The sequence below is a fragment of the Pieris rapae genome, chromosome 5, assembly GCF_905147795.1.
Source record: "Pieris rapae chromosome 5, ilPieRapa1.1, whole genome shotgun sequence".
Classification (NCBI taxonomy): Eukaryota; Metazoa; Arthropoda; class Insecta; order Lepidoptera; family Pieridae; genus Pieris; species Pieris rapae.
In genome coordinates, this window is record NC_059513.1 from 8,404,262 (window position 1) to 8,424,185 (window position 19,924).

General features: G+C 33.2%; 2 protein-coding genes across 3 annotated transcripts in view; one reads left to right on the forward strand and one right to left on the reverse strand.

Moving 5' to 3' along the window:
* Window positions 1-1,155: 1,155 nt before the first annotated feature.
* Window positions 1,156-9,036, forward strand: LOC111004450 (bumetanide-sensitive sodium-(potassium)-chloride cotransporter-like). Its single transcript, XM_022275484.2, has 19 exons — window positions 1,156-1,288; window positions 1,360-1,451; window positions 1,931-1,999; window positions 2,171-2,351; window positions 2,900-3,159; window positions 3,277-3,385; window positions 3,583-3,722; window positions 4,195-4,386; window positions 4,813-5,044; window positions 5,289-5,410; window positions 5,773-5,908; window positions 6,147-6,358; window positions 6,567-6,808; window positions 6,932-7,125; window positions 7,430-7,539; window positions 7,872-8,023; window positions 8,100-8,239; window positions 8,622-8,755; window positions 8,929-9,036. The coding sequence occupies exons 1-19, from the start codon at window positions 1,234-1,236 to the stop codon at window positions 9,034-9,036; spliced, it is 2,880 nt and encodes a 959-aa protein (XP_022131176.2). The 5' UTR covers window positions 1,156-1,233.
* Window positions 9,037-9,051: 15 nt separating this feature from the next.
* Window positions 9,052-19,924, reverse strand: part of LOC111004465 (tyrosine-protein phosphatase non-receptor type 9) — a 34,839-nt gene continuing 23,966 nt past the window's right edge. For both annotated transcript variants that reach the window (XM_022275503.2, XM_045628191.1), the window contains exons 7-15: window positions 19,348-19,465; window positions 18,217-18,293; window positions 15,523-15,709; window positions 14,750-14,913; window positions 13,471-13,700; window positions 12,839-12,975; window positions 12,563-12,639; window positions 12,283-12,440; window positions 9,052-11,919 (exon numbers count right to left, since the gene is read on the reverse strand). In XM_022275503.2, coding sequence (XP_022131195.1) covers window positions 11,848-11,919; window positions 12,283-12,440; window positions 12,563-12,639; window positions 12,839-12,975; window positions 13,471-13,700; window positions 14,750-14,913; window positions 15,523-15,709; window positions 18,217-18,293; window positions 19,348-19,465 — 1,220 coding nt within the window. In that variant the 3' untranslated portion in view covers window positions 9,052-11,847. The remainder of the gene's footprint in view (window positions 11,920-12,282; window positions 12,441-12,562; window positions 12,640-12,838; window positions 12,976-13,470; window positions 13,701-14,749; window positions 14,914-15,522; window positions 15,710-18,216; window positions 18,294-19,347; window positions 19,466-19,924) is intronic.

Sequence of the window (19,924 nt, forward strand, 5' to 3'; positions counted from 1 at the left end):
GGGCCTTAGTCAGTAAAGTCTTGTCGACTTTAATATTTTGTTTTTGTTTGTTCAATATTTTCTTGGGGGGAAATAGATTTGTCAGCGCATTTAAACGTCATCCCAGTGATTGTAACAGGAAATTGTAGGTGTCGCTACAATACTAAAATCTGCATAGATTAACTAAGTCACTTTTAGTTAGCAGAAATAACTTCGACTTCTAAAAAAATAAACCAGAATTATCGATATTAATAAATCGCTTTACATACATTTTTTTAATGCGTTTCCGATTGTGACACAAATTGTCACACCGGAAGTGTCAATAAAAGACATATTTCTTGCAATACTATAAAGTTGATTTAAACGGACTTTCCAATCGTGATTTTTAATTAAATTTAGGGAATTAAGCAAGAGATCTTTAAAAAAATGAACAAAACTAAATATGAAGGTAAATTAAATTTATCTTTATAGATGTAACTGACGATAACGGAGTATTATTTGGTAGTGCTCACTCCAATAATTAAGTTTACAACACTTTATAAAACAATTGTTGAAGCAAATTCTTGGCGAAGAGCAAAAAAGCTGGCGCGGCCGCAAAACAGGCGGAAGATAATAAGCGGCTCTAATCATCTTTCCTCTAACTTCGTTTAAATTTTGTTCCCATTAGAGTAGTTCTCTTCGGCCGTGGGTTTCATGACAAATAGCGCTAATTAAACATTTAAGTTCGTATCTACCGCCTGGTAGATACCTGGCGGTAGATACCAATTCCGGTAAACCTTGGGCTTTCCTCGCTCGACGAATAAGTATCGCGAAAATATAAAATACTGCCAGCGTTGATTGTACACTGCTACTGGGACCTTTTTAGAATTGTTTTAATTTTCTTTTGATTAATTTTTAATTATTTATAATAACTATGTAGCTTGAGAAAATTGTTAAACTGTGTGTTTGATTGTTATCATTACTATTAAATATAATAAAATTGTTGAAGTGGGTTAAGTTTTTAACCGCAAACCGAGGTTATTTGCCCATACCCTACACAGTTGTGGAAAAAGGAACAATAACATATCATACTTGATACGATCAATTGTTTCACTTCAATCAGCAGTCATTAAAGTCTCAAATTAGTACAAATACTTTACGTTAGTCAGTACCAATGGTCAGCAGAATTCCGCCAGTCATGACAAGTTGTTAGCAGTGTTGTCGCACTTTTTAATTAACTCTAAGCGATATAATAATTATTGTTAAATTTGTGTAATGGCTACCAAGACAATTGATGTTGAAGATCAATTATTGCCTTGTACTGAAAATGGTAAGATTCGATAGATTGGTTGAGCTTCATATTCTATAAAGATTCAATTGAATGCATTTATTGTTTGTTAGATCCGAAAATCGGAAAAAGAGTCACGGAAGCTATAAGCTATAGACACTTGAATACATCAGAGTTGAAGGGAACGACACCAGTGCGAGAAGAGGTTTCTTACATTCCATTTTTTGACTTGAATTTAAGAGCGTTAGGACTTACATGAATATCATTGAGATAGTCAGAAATATATTTAGATAACAACAGAGAAAAAAATATGAAATTTTTTTTTAGATCAGTTTAAAATCGGGATATTCCTCAGGTCATTACACCCTCTTTCTACATTTTTTATTATATAGTTTTTTTATTTAGTCGAGTACTACAGATTTAAATATCTCAGCTGAATACGATATCAATAAAGTACTGAAAATCGAGATTTGAAAATAATGGAATAATTTCTTGTTTATCCATTAAAGTACTTTGATTACAACAATACTTTAAACATTCAATTTGAACTCTAAATAACTTTGTTTTTGGTTTCTAGGAGTACATTTTAATAAAACTTCTTTAAGATATAGAATACTATTTTTTTACTTTATTTATATATCTAATTGTACCGTTAATTCTCCTTTAATTTATTCATAATTTCAGGAAAAAATTAAAAGTCGAGACCCTACTCCTGAACTAAGAACATATAATATAAAATTAGGATGGATACAGGTAAGTTCATTTTTAACTCATTTCAAAAACGAAACGAAGTATATGATAACCAATAGATTGAGCATAAATGCTACTGTTTACTTTTTTTTAATTTGTGAATTCTTGATAATTATTAAAAGCTTATAATCAATCATTTTTATTACAAGTATTTTATCCTTTAACTATTTACAGGGCGTGTTAATACCATGTCTTCTAAACATTTGGGGAGTGATGTTATTCCTGAGGATAGCCTGGATCGTGGCTCAGGCGGGTATAGCTCTTTCCATCGCCATTATCTGCCTTTCGGGAGTAGTATGTGTTATTACTACACTGTCTTTGAGCGCTATTTGTACAAATGGAGAACTCCATGGAGGTACTGGTCTATCTTCTACAACGTGATTTTAGATTTGACATGTCTTTTTTTTAATATGTTAAAGAAAAAGTAATAGCCACTCTCCTAGTGCAGAGAGCCTTCAAGCTAAAGTATTAGACATTTATTTATATATAGAAGGACATGTAACGGTATATAAAATAAATCAATCCAAAAACTGCCACAATGTCCTTCCGACCTTTTTAAATCTTTAACCACCTTATTAAAAATAAAATTATCACTAACATTTCAAAAATCACACTTCATACTTTCACTAAAAAACTCAAAAAATATCTTGTCAAGCTGTCCTATACTGACACAGAAAACATTCTTATCGTACAAAAATAGTATAGGTATAAATTTGTTAAGTAAAATTAATTAATTAAGTAGCGTTTAGATGTAAAAGGAAGAGACTGGCTGCCCACAACACAGGGAATCCTAGTGTGGGGGCCAGTGCACTCTACTTTATAGAAACAATACATGTATTTTGTGTCTAATAAAGTTATTTTTTTCTTTCTTTCTTTCCTTTCTTAAATGGGAATACTTTTCAGGGGGTGTCTATTATATAGTATCCCGATCGCTTGGCGCTGAACTTGGAGCTTCTGTGGGTATAATGTTTGCATTTGCTAACGCAGTGGCAGCGAGTATGAACACTATTGGTTTCTGCGAATCCCTAAACGATTTGCTTAAATCACATAACATGAAAATTTTTGATAACGACGTTAATGACATAAGAATTATTGGGGCGATTGCACTGTTTGTTATGTGCTTAATTTGCGCTTTCGGAATGGATTGGGAAACTAAAACACAGGTATCGTTGAACTTTCTTAGATAAAGGTCAACTAAGACTAGGTAAAAGCAGGTACGCCAGCATCTTTCTTTGTACAAGAAAAAATTGCACATGTAATCCTCCATTACTTTGTTACAGAATTTTCTAATAACAATTATAGTATCAGCAATTTTAAATTATGTCCTTGGAGTGCTCATTGGTCCTTTACATACACAACAGGAGGCTGAAGGTTTCGTGGGTATAAAATGTAAGTTTTCAAGGTACCAACAGTTACGGAATATTTGAAAGTGACTCGAAATTCTATAAAGAATAATTTTATTTTACCAAATGTACAGTCAAATGTCAATGAAATACTCATAATATATAATGTTTAGTCATTAAATGTTAACTTAAAAGAAGCTTGGTGTCTTAATAATATATACATATGACTTATATGATTTTCAGTGGCACAAGCTAAGAAAAACTTAATGCCGGACTTTCGCTACAGTGAAAATCAAGAGCATAATTTTTTCTCAATCTTTGCAATGTATTTTCCGGCTGTGACCGGTGTTCAGGCTGGAGCTAATATTTGTGGTGATTTAAAGGTGATGTTTATATAGTACTGATACATTCAATAATTATTCGTATTGTACTACACGTAATAGATATTTACAAAAAGATAAAACAAGTGTTTTTATTACGGGATAATTTAAAAAGCTCTGGTAAATACTAGTAGATGTAATTGTAGTTTTATAATTTTAAGACCATTGCAGGCAGTTGCAGGCTTTTTAATACCATTATTACTTAAACAAGGACTTGAAGTTTATTTATTATAAAACCGATTCGCTATTAATGATATTCAAATTGTCCTGCTTTGGTACTTATACAGGAAGATAGTTTATCCGGGAAGACATATTGTATCTTTATATTGTTAAATATTGAATTTAGCAGTCGTAAACTCAATATAAAAACTATATTAAATAAATATAATAAATTTTTGATGCAAGACCATGAAATGCGCACGTTGTGTCATGTGTGTGTTTAATACTACATCAGATTTTAATATTTCATCGCCAGGATCCAGCAACGGCAATACCTAAGGGAACGTTGATAGCACTTGCAATATCAATCTCGAGTTATCTTCTAATGGCCACGCTTTGCGGGGTTGCTGCCATGAGAGATGCTAGCGGACATGTGGAAGATTTATTCACTGGTAACACAGACGCCTGTAAACCAAACTGTCCATATGGTTTACATAATAATTATGGGGTATGCTGTATGAAAATTATGATTATTTAACGATACCAATATAGACATCGAGAAGACTGAAAATAAATCATCCAAGTACACAGTAACTAAAACTACAGCCAATTTTATTATTCACTTCCGCTTACCTAAAAGGGCGTGGGACTAGTCCTGGGCAGGCTACTTCTAATTAATTTGCTATATTTGTTTAAAAATAAGTATTGTTTGATGATTTGCTTTTTTAAAAGAGTACTGAGAGTTATTTACGCTAGCGTTTTCTCTCGGCCTACACCTACACCCTCTGTCTTCTTTTCCGATGAGGAGGGATGCCTACAGGTTCACATTTAATGACATGGAATAAGTGATACCTTGATGATCTTATGTTCCAAAATAAACGTATTTTATTTTTACCGTTTGAAATATATATAGTATTAACATGCATTTTGATAGATAATGCAACTGATGGCCCTCTCAAGTGAGCTCATATATGCTGGATGCTGGGCGGCTACGCTTTCAACAGCACTTACGAACCTTCTGTCCGTTCCACGACTGATCCAGGCCCTGGGAGTGGATCAGATATACCCAGGACTTATATTTTTTTCAAAAAGATATGGCAAGCATGGCGAGCCCTACAGAGGATATGTCTTAACGTTTCTAGTGTCACTGTTGTTTCTACTTATCGGTAAATATTATTACGTTTATTCGAACTATATATCTTTTATTTTGTTAGATGTGATAATGGTGGCTGGACACTATTACTAAACAATCAAAATCTATCAAAAAGGCTAAAAGGCGAATGCAGATGAACAGTGGTGAAGCAATATTATTTAGACATGGTTTTTAAAAATCATTTAAAAACTCACAACGAAACGACTTTTATATATTTCATTTCTCATATATGTAATTGAAGTATTTTATAATTACAGCGGATTTAAATACAATCGCACCGCTAATAACTAACTTTTATCTTGCTTCATACGCTCTCATTAACTTCTGCACATTCCATGCTGCCCTAGTAATGTCCATCAACTGGCGACCATCATTTCAGGTAACTAAGGAATATCTTTTTAACGTATTTTTTATTTCTTTAGTTACATATATTACATTTATAGAAAAATAAATAACATAATACATAACAGTTATCAGGGTTGCAACGGACGATATTATAGCTAACAAAAGATATTTTCCAGGCAACCCTAGTAAGAAACTTAAACCGTCGTTAAAATTAAAAAAAAACTCGACTCCACTACCGTAGCAAAAACGGTCACAACCACTACCATCTAAGTTATATAATAAGACAGACAAACTAACATTTTTATAGATCATTAATTCATTAAGCTGTGAGATTTTAACTCGAAGAATACTTCAAAAAGTCGATTACGGACTCCTGTTGTAAACTTTTTTTTTCAGTTTTACAACAGATGGATATCTCTATTTGGCTTTTTGATGTGCATAGTCATTATGATGATTATAAGTTGGATGATGGCGTTATTGACTGTATCAATTTTTTTAACGTTATACCTAATCGTACTCTACAGAAAACCAGGTGAAAATACACATCAAAGTTGCACTATAATTTTTTAAGGATAATAGAAACAGCTAAAAATATTTCTTATATATTTTTCTATAATTTTAAATATATAAATCTTTATCATGATGTCAATTTATTAACTGGATTTGTGTTTAATTTACGCTTTAAGACCCATAAATCTATCGGAAAATATAGCAAAAACCTTTTTGATTATAAGCGTTTGTAATATAAAAAAACAGTCTTATTGTTATAGACGTGAGTTGGGGCAGCAGCACCGAAGCGCAAAGATACAAGGAGATTATCTCAGCGTTAGTACAGATGTGTTATGTGACAGAAAATGTAAGGTCTTATAACCCACAACTGCTCGTGCTGGCCGGCGGACCCTATTTACGACCAGCCCTTCTCGATTTGGGTCAATTTATTACTAATACCGGGTCGTTTATGATCGTTGCAAATATACATGAGGTTATTATTTATTTCAAAACTAATGTATAAGGTATAAAAGGCATTTTAATTGTAGCGATTTTCTTCCGTTCAACGAGAGATTTGCCGTGCCCACTAGTATTAATCAATTACATGATATTTATAATAATTTATATGTACTTTTTATTTTGTATCCTATCGAGAGCATTTGATCGCTTTTTTCAGTATGTATCTGTTATCTCGTTTTCAGTCACATTTGTCATACACGGATAGAGCCGTGCAACAACAAGTAGGTGAAGAGTGGCTTCACACGCGTAAAGAGCGTGGTTTCTATGTCGTGGTCGATGGATGCTCTCTTGAGGATGGTTTGAGAAATTTAATACAATGTTCTGGACTCGGGCGAGTTTCACCGAATATTATGCTCATTGGGTATAAAAATAATTGGTACAAGGCACCTTTCAACAAAGTTAAGACATATGTTAAGTTAATTCAGTAAGTATATAACAATAAAAATTCTTACGCATTATTAAGTTGATATTATAAAATTAGAGAAAATGAATAAGAAGCTTTGACTACTCCAAGCGACCATATTATATTCGTTTATCACAACCGTAGAATAGCCTTCGATCAGCAGCTAGCCGTTGCAATTCTTCGAGTGCCCCTGACAGTCCCACCAAGGAGCGCAAGTCAAATGAAACATCAGAACAGCCGAACAAGCCTCCAAGATGAAATTCACACTCAGGTCCTGGCTATTATGAATCCAGATTCGGATATAGAAACTGTTATTAAAGTGGAGGAACCCGACGAAGGTATATTTTAGTGAATAGTTTTTAGTAACAAGTTATTAAAGTAATTCCTCTCTATGTCTACTGTATTTCTTACATAAGTTTTTTCGAACCCAGGGTATTTAAGCCTACACAATTTACACTTCAACTAATCTATTATATGCCGCTATGAATTAATATATTTATACTTTGAAAATTTTATTTATTCTTTGATAATATCACAAATATTATAATTCTTAAATAAAACGCACAATAGGTATGTAAGATATCATCTTAAATATAAAAGCAAACCTTTATTACAAATAATTGGAAAATTGTGGTAATCCAGAAGACGCAGGTGAAACTTCACCATCACCAGAGGAGCAACAACATATTATGGAACAACAACTTCAACGCTGTGGAAAATCTGGAGTGTTTCGTCCTTTAGAGCTTAACGAGGTATGGAAATTACTAGAATTTGATTTCTTGCAGTAGAACCGAACTTTTGTAGCTACATGTTCGCTGTTAAACCTAAATATTATCTAAATATAAAATCCAGAATCCAGAAGCCACAAGAAGATAGTATTTGAAATAAAGTTATAGTTAATAGTTAATGAGATTACACTATGTAATACTTAATGTCAACCGTAACTGCGTGCTCATAGTTCCCAACAAAGTATTTTTAAGTATAAATTTTCAGAATTTTTATAAAATCTAAGGTATTTATAAATATTTTCTTAGATAAAACTTGTCTACACAGTGAAACCATAGACAAACTCATATGTCCATAGGAAAATAATTTAGATAGCTGGTGGCTGTACGACGATGGAGGGCTAAACGTACTTTTGTCCTACATAATTGCAATACGCGGATTTCGTGCAATGCCTTTACGAATATTTGCTCTTGCCAGAACCTGTCACAGATTAGAAGATGCGGAAGCAGGGTAAATCTTATGTACCTCGTATCACCATTGTTTATTATAAGTATAATAAATATTTATTTGTTGTGACTATTTGCAGTATGAAAGCATTGCTTCATAAATTTCGGGTGGAATTCTCTTGTCTTAAAATGATCCAAGGTTTATATGAACCACCACAATTGGAAACAAAGGAGATATTTAATGTGATGATAGAACGATTTAGAACCGATGTTGAGAGTGGTCAGTATTATGCCGGCTTACTTAAGAAATTCCTTAGTATTAGATCATTATTCTTAGCAAGTTCATCGTATATATTTTTCGTAACTCGATTCAAACAGTTTTTTAATTGCTATGTATGAGTGGTTATTTCGTTTTTTTTGTATTTTTAACTATTATCAAAAAGTAGATTACGGCTGTATGTATGTCTATCACAGATGGAATTTGATATTTAAGCGTCATGATCTATTAAGGTACCGTCAGTGTTTGTTTGTCTACAAGTTCGAATGCTTTAGTTTGCGTAACCTTTACTAGGAACAACTTGATCAATTTAAAGTATGTTCATGACTATTCTCTATTCTTGCTTGTGTCTTTTGTTTTATAATGTATAGTCTAAATCTAATAGATGTATTGATAACAAATGAAGAACTAGAGCGATTGAATCAGAAGACTGATAGATACCTTCGCCTACGAGAGCTGGTAATTGAAAACTCATCAAACGCCTCGCTGATTGTCATGTCTCTTCCTAGGCCTAGACCGGTATGGCTTTTATCTAGACAATAAAATTCAATACTTCTTAGTTATATATTCTTTAATATTTACATTATTTAACTATTATTTTTTATTTGTAATGAATTGCGATAAATTTTCTTTAATACGTTCTTACTTATAAACGTGTTAGAAATTCCTTTTAATATTAGATTTTATTTCAGAATACGGTGTCAGCTGCTTTGTATATGACCTGGCTCGAAGTTCTGAGCAGCGATCTCCCACCAGTTCTATTCGTAAGAGGCAATGACACTTCCGTCCTTGGTGTATAAATAAAACAATGTGTATAAATATATTACAAGTATTTATTTTCACACATATTTCACAAGGGCATTTAATTTAGACCTTAAAATGATTATTTACATATCAGAAACAACAGTGCGACGTGGGCTCTACGGTTTATGGTTTGACAGTTCGTTTATTTTTGGCACGCCATTGCTACTTATCAAGATTAGTTTCGGCACGACACTAGACCATTTAACATAGAAAGTTGTCGCATGTATTTAGTAGGAAAGAGCCTGGCACAACTAGCTTATTCAGAAACAAGACTAGCGCGGACTAATTCTCACAACTGTCAAAATATGTTTGATGTGATAGTCTGTGACACTTGTGTCCGTACTTAGCCTTAGATGTAGAGTTAGTAATACATACCAAAACTACATCTATTTCATTGCTACGGTGAGCATAGCTTTGTCACCCCCAAACGAAATTCGCCAAAATATAACCCGAAGAACCCACACACACAGATAGATTAACAAATTTCCTTAATATTAAGTAGGTATTAAACAAACTCTCAGACATTGTTCTATAATTTGTAATTGTTAACTACTCAGAGTATTCACACAAGATCTAATAAATCTATAACAGACTGAACGAATTCTTATGTTATTGTAATAATTCATTTTCTCACTGTTTACCATTTGGGCAGATTAAGCAACACTAGCAAATGATAAGTGCAAGATAAGGTGTAATTAATAATGAGAGACTATTCAAGTGTATCCAAACGTCAATTATTCCCAATTCCCTAGAATTTCCATAATACACCAGGCGTAACTGCTACGAGTCGTATTTCATTAAAAACAGATGACAAAATCTATAGAAAAATCAACGACTCTATTCTGGTGATATTTGGAATTATTCTAACGAGATTTGTACATAATGGTGAAGATCAACCGATCTCTCATTATTATGCATAAGAAAAGTAATTCATAAGAAAATACATTTGCATTTATTAGATATGTAAGTGGCACGTTAGGACGGCGAAAATATACTTCTGTTTGCCCAGAGATATGTCGCTATATTCCATTTGAAAAATAACTCTTTCCGTTTTGTATTTGATACCTCTCATATATAAACAAAAATCTACTGAGAAAAAGCTATTTCCTATAGTTTTAAGCAAATTAATAATACTCAGTCTATACACGATTATAATTAGGTGCGACATACACTACATTTAGGTCCATATTTTAATTCGTATCTCAAGTCTAATCGTCGATAGCGCTGTCAAGTTTGTCAAACAGAAATGCTTTGACAGACACTCGATTAAAGTTTGATTAACGCTCTAGAATACGGACCTGAGTATAAGAGTGAAAAATTTTGAAGATTAAAAAATACCAGCACCTCTTAGGATTTTAAACCAATGTGTTAATACGACTTCGCACAGCCAAACTTTCTTGCTTTTGGTTGCTATAAATATCGATTTTTTATCTGTCCTTATACACACTAAAGGAACCTGTTTATATACATCATTAAGAATCGTGGTCATTCTGCCAATATTTTTTTTAAACTAACAAAAATTACAGAGGTAGTCTATATAAAAATTCTTTTAAACGCAACAAGTTTTAACAAATATTTAAATAATTATTTGTAATTTAAAGGCGGCTGTGTAGTATTTTATTAATACGTTGTAATAATAAATTAAATTAAAAAGTCATACAATCCAATTACGTAATATTGGAGAATATGACCACCGATCCGGTAGGTCATACAAAATATACATATGAATTGGACAAGTAGTGGCTTCGAAGGGATATAAGTATACTTTACGATTCTAATTTATATAATGGCGTTTTTCCATAGCAAAAAACATGTCGGCCTGCGTCCTGAATTATATACGACTACATATCCCATAACACATCGCTCTTTACAAAATATTTTGATGGCAATTGATGTTTGATTTGATACCAACAAGCCTGACCTGATCATGTAACCAGAGTCAAAGGCCACACTTAGTCATATGGCCGTCGCGACGCATCTTTGTCAATGCACTGTCAAAAATGTCGAATGCTAAACTAGTCTGTAGTTTATGTTTGACTCTAAAATACAGAGCTTAGAATGCGAAACCATTAATAAACTTTATGACCACCTCAAATAATAAAGTCACATTTTCGTCTGTCGCATATTATGTCAAATAGAATTAAAAAAACTTTGACAACTCCACTTCAAATGTCATTTTAGTGTAGGAATGGCACAATAACACTCCAAACTTTATATTTATGTACTATACTGCAAAATTAAACGAACAGTATAAAACTTTAATCGCATAGACATAGACAATATACTATCGGGGTGATATAAAAGTATCGAACAATAGCCAATTGTCAAGTCATTCGACATTTAAATTTTCTACATTGATTTTGCCACCATCAGTGGCAATTGCCAGATTCAATACTATAAATTCATTCTGTCAGTCATAAGTATTCACGCTTACAATTTTCTAATTACCCTCTTTTTAAGACATCATAATTTCATATAATATTGACTCACAATGACATAAGAATGCCAAATAGAAAATCTTTATTCATATATGATTTATACATTGAATTTTAATTTACGAAACGGACTTTAAATACATAGAGATTACTTCCACTGTATATAACCAATAATATATCTTTTTTTTATTTGCGGTCACATACATGATTATCATTTGACCACAAATATTTTTCAGTCACGTTATACACCAATACTTGGATTATCCAATATATGCTTTAATTTACTACCTCGATCGCTTGTTTTTAGGGAAATCCTTAAAACATGGTCACCCCAACTCTTAGTCACAGTAGGACGCAGGCACGCGACAGTCTTCATTCCGACTGATCGTCATTGTCGTCGTCAAATCCAGACAAGTCCGCTGATTCTAGGTGTCCTTGCATTACCTGAAAGTAAAAAAAATAGAAGCTTTCTTCATAAAGCTCAAACAGCATTTAAAATAAAGAGTATTTTAGTAGTATACAATTATTTTTAATTATACAAACAATGAGTCTTAAGATGTAACACACAAGACGATTTCACTGAATTTTGATTAATCGCCAACGTTTCATTTGAACAACTCAATTAATACGTATTTATCAAAATTAGCGGAATATTCGTTTCTTTCACGAAAAGGCAAAAAAGAATAGTAACCATGGTAACAAATATCTTACAAACTGTGAATCGAAAGGCGGTTTATTTAGCTAAGGGTAATAATGTATAAATAGTTTTTTCTAATAAGAAATTAACAATTGTTATGAACTACTAACAGCGTACTCGATGAGCGCTAGATGGCAGAAGACGTATTGGTCAGGCATTTGTATAGAATGTGCTCGTTGCGCACGTATACGCTCCACAGTACCACGTACGTCCGCTACGCCCTCCACAGACAGTCGGGACGTACATACATCCAGAGTTAGGAATGTTCCTGGAAAATATCATGGAAATATTATTATTTTACACTATCTGATATCTGCAATATCTGAAAAATAACAAGCCATTGACAAAGTCGTTAAAGATAGAGAAAAACTATTTTTTTTAATGACATACCTGTTCGTCCAATACCCGCTGAACAATGCACGACTATGGGAGGGCCCCTACTATGTCCCGCCCAGGCATCTCCTAACCTGAAAATTAAAATTATTATAACATAAGGATATTTTCATTGTTCAAATCATTTCAGAAGTTTGAATTCCTTGTGCTAACTAACCATGGCAGTTATCAAAAGGAACTAGCTGATATAGATGATTCTACAAATATTTAACTAGTTTAATAATCTTCTACGCCACAAGGCAACTTCCGGATCGAAGGACCAATTTTACTTACTCGGCTCTAGCGCGGTGCTGTGCTCTTCGTACGAGATTTAAGAACCTTAATACTGGTTGAGCTCGACCGCCGCCTGGTACACCGTAATCAGGCCATCGCGTGTATTGTCCGTGCCATATACTCCTCGATTCTTCCGTCTGTAAATGTTTCAATTTAGTAATTTAGTACAAAGTCTATCTATATTAATTGCAAGCATCTGAGTAGATTGTTCGAACGAGATATGTATGCAACCTAATATGACCTAACGATACTATTTCAAATTTATAAAAAAATATATCGGTACTATTTTTAATTATTACGAGGGATTGGCCTGTTCTTATAGGGGAGGTATTTCTCAAAACATTGCAGATTTTTTGGAAAAATTTGCGATAAATCTTCCCTTCCTACTATTTATTTTTTATTAGACAACCTTTTTTTCAATGCATTGATTGTTATAAAGTTCAATTTTTAGTACTACCTTACAGACCATTCTTTCCTATACGGTTTTGTATTTTGTAATGAATTATAATAAAAATATTTGAATACTAATAATATTAGACGATTTACGTCTCTACACACATATTTTTGGTTAGAGAAAAGTTGATATAATATAAGCACCAATTTAGAATTTATATAGAAAATATAAAACTCACCCGTAAATCAGTAAGTAGCAAATGCGATATAGTATAATCGTCCTCCTGTTCTATATCCTCGGTTGTAACCGCAAAACCGCCGTGTACTGCGCGAGTGCCGAGTGTGGCCGGCCAGTACTGACCGCATTTCACTCGCCCACGTTCCACAGCACGAGTGGTCATTACGATCACAAGACTGCCTTGTTCCCAGACCATACGCCAGAAGTCACCGAATGTTTTTGGAAGGGGACCTTAATAAAAGGGATACAATTAAATTCGTTGTCAGACGTGTTTTTTGACGATGTCAACGTGGTTTTAAAAAAATCAGTTTTCTGTGTTTCAGCGTTTCCATACACAATCGAATCCAGAATTGGATTAAACGTATTAAATCCGTAATCAAAGACTGAGCCAACAAAAATACAAAATTGTCATGATTACAGAGGGTTCGAAAATCGAATATCTAAAAATAAACATTTCTATTGACAGGTTACTCCGTTGTTAAGGAAATTATTTGAATGTATATTCGCCTTGATGAACGCCCACTCTTAAACCTGCGTCCCACGTTATTTTACGGTTCTAATTTTAAACTTTCCGCGAAATAGGGGTCGCGTATTACGTGGCAGCTTGCCAAGCCAACAATAAACAATGGCTTACGTGGAAATTTACAAACTTTTCACCGTTTCCCTGAATTCGTCAAAGGTATGGCACTCATGACGTCAATGGTTAAACTATTTCAAGTTCCTAAAATAGACTCAAAGCTTTCTCCTACTTATCAAGCTTTGAAAAAATAGTTAAATATAAACATAATGCAAGAATTTCGACATTTACATTTTTGGTGAAACAATATGGATTTTAAGCGCGGGGTGGTTAATCAACAAAATTAAATTACTAAAAGAAACAAGATTTCGTTTTTCGTGAATTAGTTTTAATAATATAACATTCTTACGAAGAAGTTAGACCAAATTATCCTTTGGGAATCCGAAATAACGAGATCGATGTAGATAAAAAACATTTATAAATAGAGTAGAAATTATAAAAGAAACATTTGTATAAAAACCAGATCATCCATATATAAAAATAATATGCATTATAGATTTATACATTACACAAGGCTGAATAATTCCATATATAAAATGTTCTAATACAAGTTCAAATCAGTATGCCCATTGCCTATACTCAGATTTTCTTAATGATATAGCATTATACCAGTAATAAACACGCAAACCATACATATTCTTCAACTAACTACAAATGAAAATAGTCACAGATAACATCAAATCAAGAAATCGTAAAAACTCACCTTGCGTACAAATGAAGGCATTTTTCTGTTTGTATCCATCCACGTAGTTAGCGTTGATGTAATCTGTGGTTGCGTCGTCTGGGTCTGTCTGAGATAAAACCACCCGCGATTGATCATAACACAATACATCTGTGTAGCGGTTCTTGACTAGATTACTTGGCAATCTGGAAGAAATATTAGGATGGAGTTAAAAGATTTATAATTTGGATTATCATTTTCAATGAATTTTGGAGATTTTGGAATTAATTTCTTAGAAACTTATTGCACGTCATTAAATTTGAATCGGTAGACTTCCCTACTTATCGGCAAAGACATTTGTAGGCATTAGAAGCAGCCTGTCTAGCACTAGTCCCAGGCCCTTTTATCAACTTATATGAACACATTTTACTGTGCAGAGAAACTTCTAACTAAACTAAACTAGAATTTAATACATCTCGTTATTCCAGGTATCCAAAGGGCTTCATTATTCTCGTATCTATTTAATATTTCATCTCAAGGGACAGAGAATTAAAAATTATTGGACTTTAAAGCATTTTATAAATATGACGAATATTTAAATGATCCTAATCCTTGATTATCGCTATAGATATATATATATATATATATATATATATATATATATATATATATATATAAATGTGGTGACTGCCAAACTATGATTGTAGACAGACTAAAAGGATCCATCCGTATAGAACACGAAATCTTCAACAATAAAAAAGGGTTTAGTCTCGCTTTTACCATTTTAAATTTTAAATTGTACTTAAAAATATTACTTTGCGTGATGAAAGGTTCCATGCGGCGGCCTGGCCCGTATTTCTTCATACTCGGCAACTAAACCGCGTCTTCCGAGTTGTCGTACGCGTGCGAGCAACGCTGCGGGTGTTTCCCCCGCCCCACCGCCCCCGCACTCCTCGTCCGATAGACCGGGGGAAGCTTCGCCGGATGACCATGTCCCACGTGCTGCAAATAAATATAGAGTATTACAGATGTGATCTTTTTTCCAACACCAGCATACTCGTTACCCTACATGCTAGCAAACTTCGGTATAATTGGAAAATTGTTAAAAAAACATTTATTTGTTGCCATCCCATGTACAATAAAATATTATTTAATATATGCCGTCGTATGTATGTTGTTGGTCCGCTATGGACACAGCTTGTGCAGTTTGATCTAACTTAAAAGATAGGATAGCTTACATCTCAATTTATACCCGCATGTATACACATGTGAACTGAGATTTTTATAAGTAATAAAAGTACATTTCTAAATACAAATAAATAAAACTTCTTGAGTAAAAATTAAACAACACTCTTTAACCGCTACTGTTACACGCACAGTGAAGGCCGTTGTGTTAATAATGTAATAAATTATTTATATCTATAAAGTATCATTATACAACTGTAGAAATCTTGAAACAATACTTCATTTTAAAGTAAAATACGTACTTGAATAAAAGGTAATTTCTAAAAGCAATATAAATCCGATAATACACATTGTTCGTTCACGTAAGTTTCAATATTGTTTTTGTGATCGACTCACGTTATCCTCAATGCGTTTACGTAATCACTTTCATAAAATGAAACAAGCATTAAAATTTTACGATAAATGTTAATCTAATCTATATCTACGTAGGATTGATTATTGGGTACAAACAAAATATGTGTACAAACAATTATGTACAATTAGAAATAACTGGTCACAAGGGCCAAGCGTTACTTGACTGTTCCCTTGTAAATAATGAAAACATTTATATGAATATAGTAATTAAAAAAACTTAGTTAGTAATAATACATAAGTAGCAATACTAATAAGTTTTTCACGGAAAAAGGAAAAAATTGCCCATTTGACGGTAAAAACACATGAAACGTATTTTTTGTTTTGACTACAAAAGGTAAATCTAAATATTTACTTAATTAAGCCACCTAATACAAAAATAACAAATATTTCAATATCACGTATATCGTATATAATATCGTAGACTAATTATTTAGATGGCATCACTGCCTACTAATTCTAGGTTTAGTACCTTTTAAAAAAATAAAATGTTATCTTTACTTGTGCGATTTTTACTGTATGTGATAAAAGGGACGTTATTATTACTCGCCGTCCAACTACTTTTAATGTGGAGCTATATAAATAAAATGGATACATTCTCTAATAAATAAAATGTATGTTTAGACTCAGATGTTCAGACTCGTATTCAAATTAAAAAATGTGCCCGGGCGAAAAGGTGTGCCATCTCTGACATGTCAAAAAATGATAGCTGTCAGAATTCTATGGAAATAAAAACCAGAGGATAATGATCCTAAAACTGAGAAAGAAAAAATTTCCCCCAAAAGTAAACAAATATCACTTCTATGAAAACCATATCATCCATACATAAAAAAACATTGTGCGTAATCACCCTTAAATATTTAATAATTTTAAAATGTTCTATGACAAATCAGACGTATGATGCTCTTAAAAATATACCTTTTAAAGAGAACCTTTGAAAATGACATTCTTTGAGTGTCCTACATTCCAAATTGCACGCTTTTATCTCTCGCATTATATTTTTTTCAAGTCACATTTATTGGACCTGACAGGGAACAACTGAACAGATACAGCTTGAGCGAAATGTTCGAGTTTTGATGAGAATAACACAGAAGAATGGCAAAATATTAACCGTTTTTTACATAAAACAAAACATTTTAATGCAATAATTTACTTCGAACAGCGTGAAATGGCGATAGCGTTCTTTCCTGAAGGTCATTTGAGATGAGTGTAGTTTCAAAACATATCGTAAAGAATTTGTTTTGTTGTTATTTCAACATAAAAAAACCTTCAGCGTTCTTCCTCCTATTGCCTTAATCAATTGTCTATTTTAATTTATCTATATACTATTGTTTCTCTTACTATCCAATGGCACAATATATTAATTCATTTACCAATATTATTGAGCTTCGTGTACCGAGACATACAATTACACATCGTATTAGTACGTACCGGCAGATTTAGAATCAAGACTCATAACTATATAAACGACGACCTAGACATTTGTAAACAAATTAAAAAATACAGTACTGACAGTTTGTCAAAATTTATTTTTTAGGTCGATACAAAATAGGTTTTGATGCAATTTGCCGCGAATATAGATAATATTGTTAGTAGTGTAAATAGTGTCTTCGTCAGTCCGATCCTGAGACTGATTTTCATCGAAAAATAATATACATATATGTATTCGGTAATTAATTTATGAACAAAACTTAGTTTGGCGGATTGTGCGGATTTTTTATAATGAATTGTACCACTAAAATAGCAAATGAACGATTTCATTTCATTTATGTGTTTATGGCTGTGCTACGTCACAGGATCTAGGTCTTAAATGGTTGTAAAATCTTGCCAAACAGCGGATTAGTATTATTATATACCCTTAGCTATATTTGGCGAGTTCTCTTTAAATAATTCTTATAAAATCAATCACTTACTTATTAAATCTAAATCATCTTCATCTCCTGAGTTAATATGATTTCCTTTAATGTCGCCATTGTAGCCGTGTGTGTGTCTGTAAACACATATAAAAAATTAAAATTACACACAGTAAATAAATACTTTTTTAAATTATTTATATGGGTCATATAAATAACAATTGGAGCATTCACGTTTTTGCATATTACTCACTAATAATTTTTGTTAAGGCATGTAGGTACTAATCTTAAGATTCAGAAACGAAACTTAGCGCTAAGTCTAACCTCCGTATGTCAAAAACGTATTAGACTTTGACATACAGAAGTTTCGCTTTAAAATTTCACCTGAATCTTAAATTTAAATTTAACATATTTGACAGCTCAAAACGAAAATGTAACTTGATATACGATTGATGTCTTCTGCGCCCGAAACACATCGTTATTTCGAGATTTAAGGAAGAATTTGATTTCCTATTTTTTTACGTCCGTATTTAAGGGGATGTTAAATGGTAGAGTCACTTATGGACACTCTCAATGCCAGAGGACTCGGGAGTGCGTTCGGGGGTTTTTAAGGAATTAAAGGATTACTTAACGAGCAATAGAATAAATCATACCGAACTTACGTTATAGAATTGCACGTACGGTTTAAACAATTAACCCATAGATATCAACCAAATACGATTGAGAACAGCTAGTTTGTTTTATATTACATAGGGCAAACGGGCAGGAGGCTCACATAAAGTGATAATGCAAACAATACCAAATGGCTCGCAAATGCATTGCTGACCTTTTAAGAATTGGTAAGGTCTTATCTTGAAGGACCCTAAGTCGAATTGCTTGTTGTTCCCACGGGAATGTAAGTGCGTGCTCCTATTTCACCATGCCTCCTGCTGATAGAGGATCTTTGATAATCCGAGACAAATCTTTGTTTTTGATTTATATTATTTATTACTTAAGATGATGAACATAGTGTAATGATTGCAGCTCGTTACAAACGTTGTGTAAAACAAAAAACTTGGCTATTAAAAAGAGTGGCGGAGAGTTTATTGCCAGTTCTCCCGTTCTACGCCTTTGGAAGCCGTGGAGAAGGATCTACTGCAACTGGCCGGTTCAGGAAGGCCTATGGGATTCGTGAGTAATACACTACAATACCTTAATGGCGTAGGATCGCACGTGTATGGAAGGTCGCCGCTGATATGCATTATGTCGGCTTCTGTGTGCCGCGACACACGATCACTCGTCATGTCCCGACCCGCCTCCTCAATCATACCTGCAAATGGGCATTACTTAGGGACCAATCTTGATGTTAAGTATGATGTAGTAGTGATTTTTTGTACAAGCAATTTGGATCCCTGCCTCCTATCGCATTACTAAATGTTATATAGCCTATATATTATTCCGATTTGTATGAGCATCCAACAAAAGAATATAAGTATATGCAGCTCAATTTTCGCACTTAGACGCTAATTTGGTTTGTTATGCGTAGTCCGGTCTAACTAAGCCAACCTTCCAGAAACTCTGAAGTTTCCTGGGCAAGGTTCACGGTACATATAATATGAGTATAGATTTCTTAGTTCGTCTTAGCCTCTGGTGGGTTGAGATCAAGTCTATCTTACAGACGGGACAGTTCACAGACGTTTATGACGGACCAGAGATTATTGCGACTATGGGCTTTTTATAATGCATATTATAAAAAGCCCATAGCTGCAATAATCCCGGTCTTAAGAGA

Excerpts from the sequence above, each read along its gene's own strand:
- LOC111004450 (XM_022275484.2), top strand. The coding sequence starts at position 1,234 with ATGGCTACCAAGACAATTGATGTTGAAGATCAATTATTGCCTTGTACT. Across the intron at positions 1,289-1,359 it reads ATTGCCTTGTACTGAAAATG|ATCCGAAAATCGGAAAAAGA; the intron begins GTAAGATTCGAT and ends ATTGTTTGTTAG. Across the intron at positions 8,756-8,928 it reads CTCTTCCTAGGCCTAGACCG|AATACGGTGTCAGCTGCTTT; the intron begins GTATGGCTTTTA and ends ATTTTATTTCAG.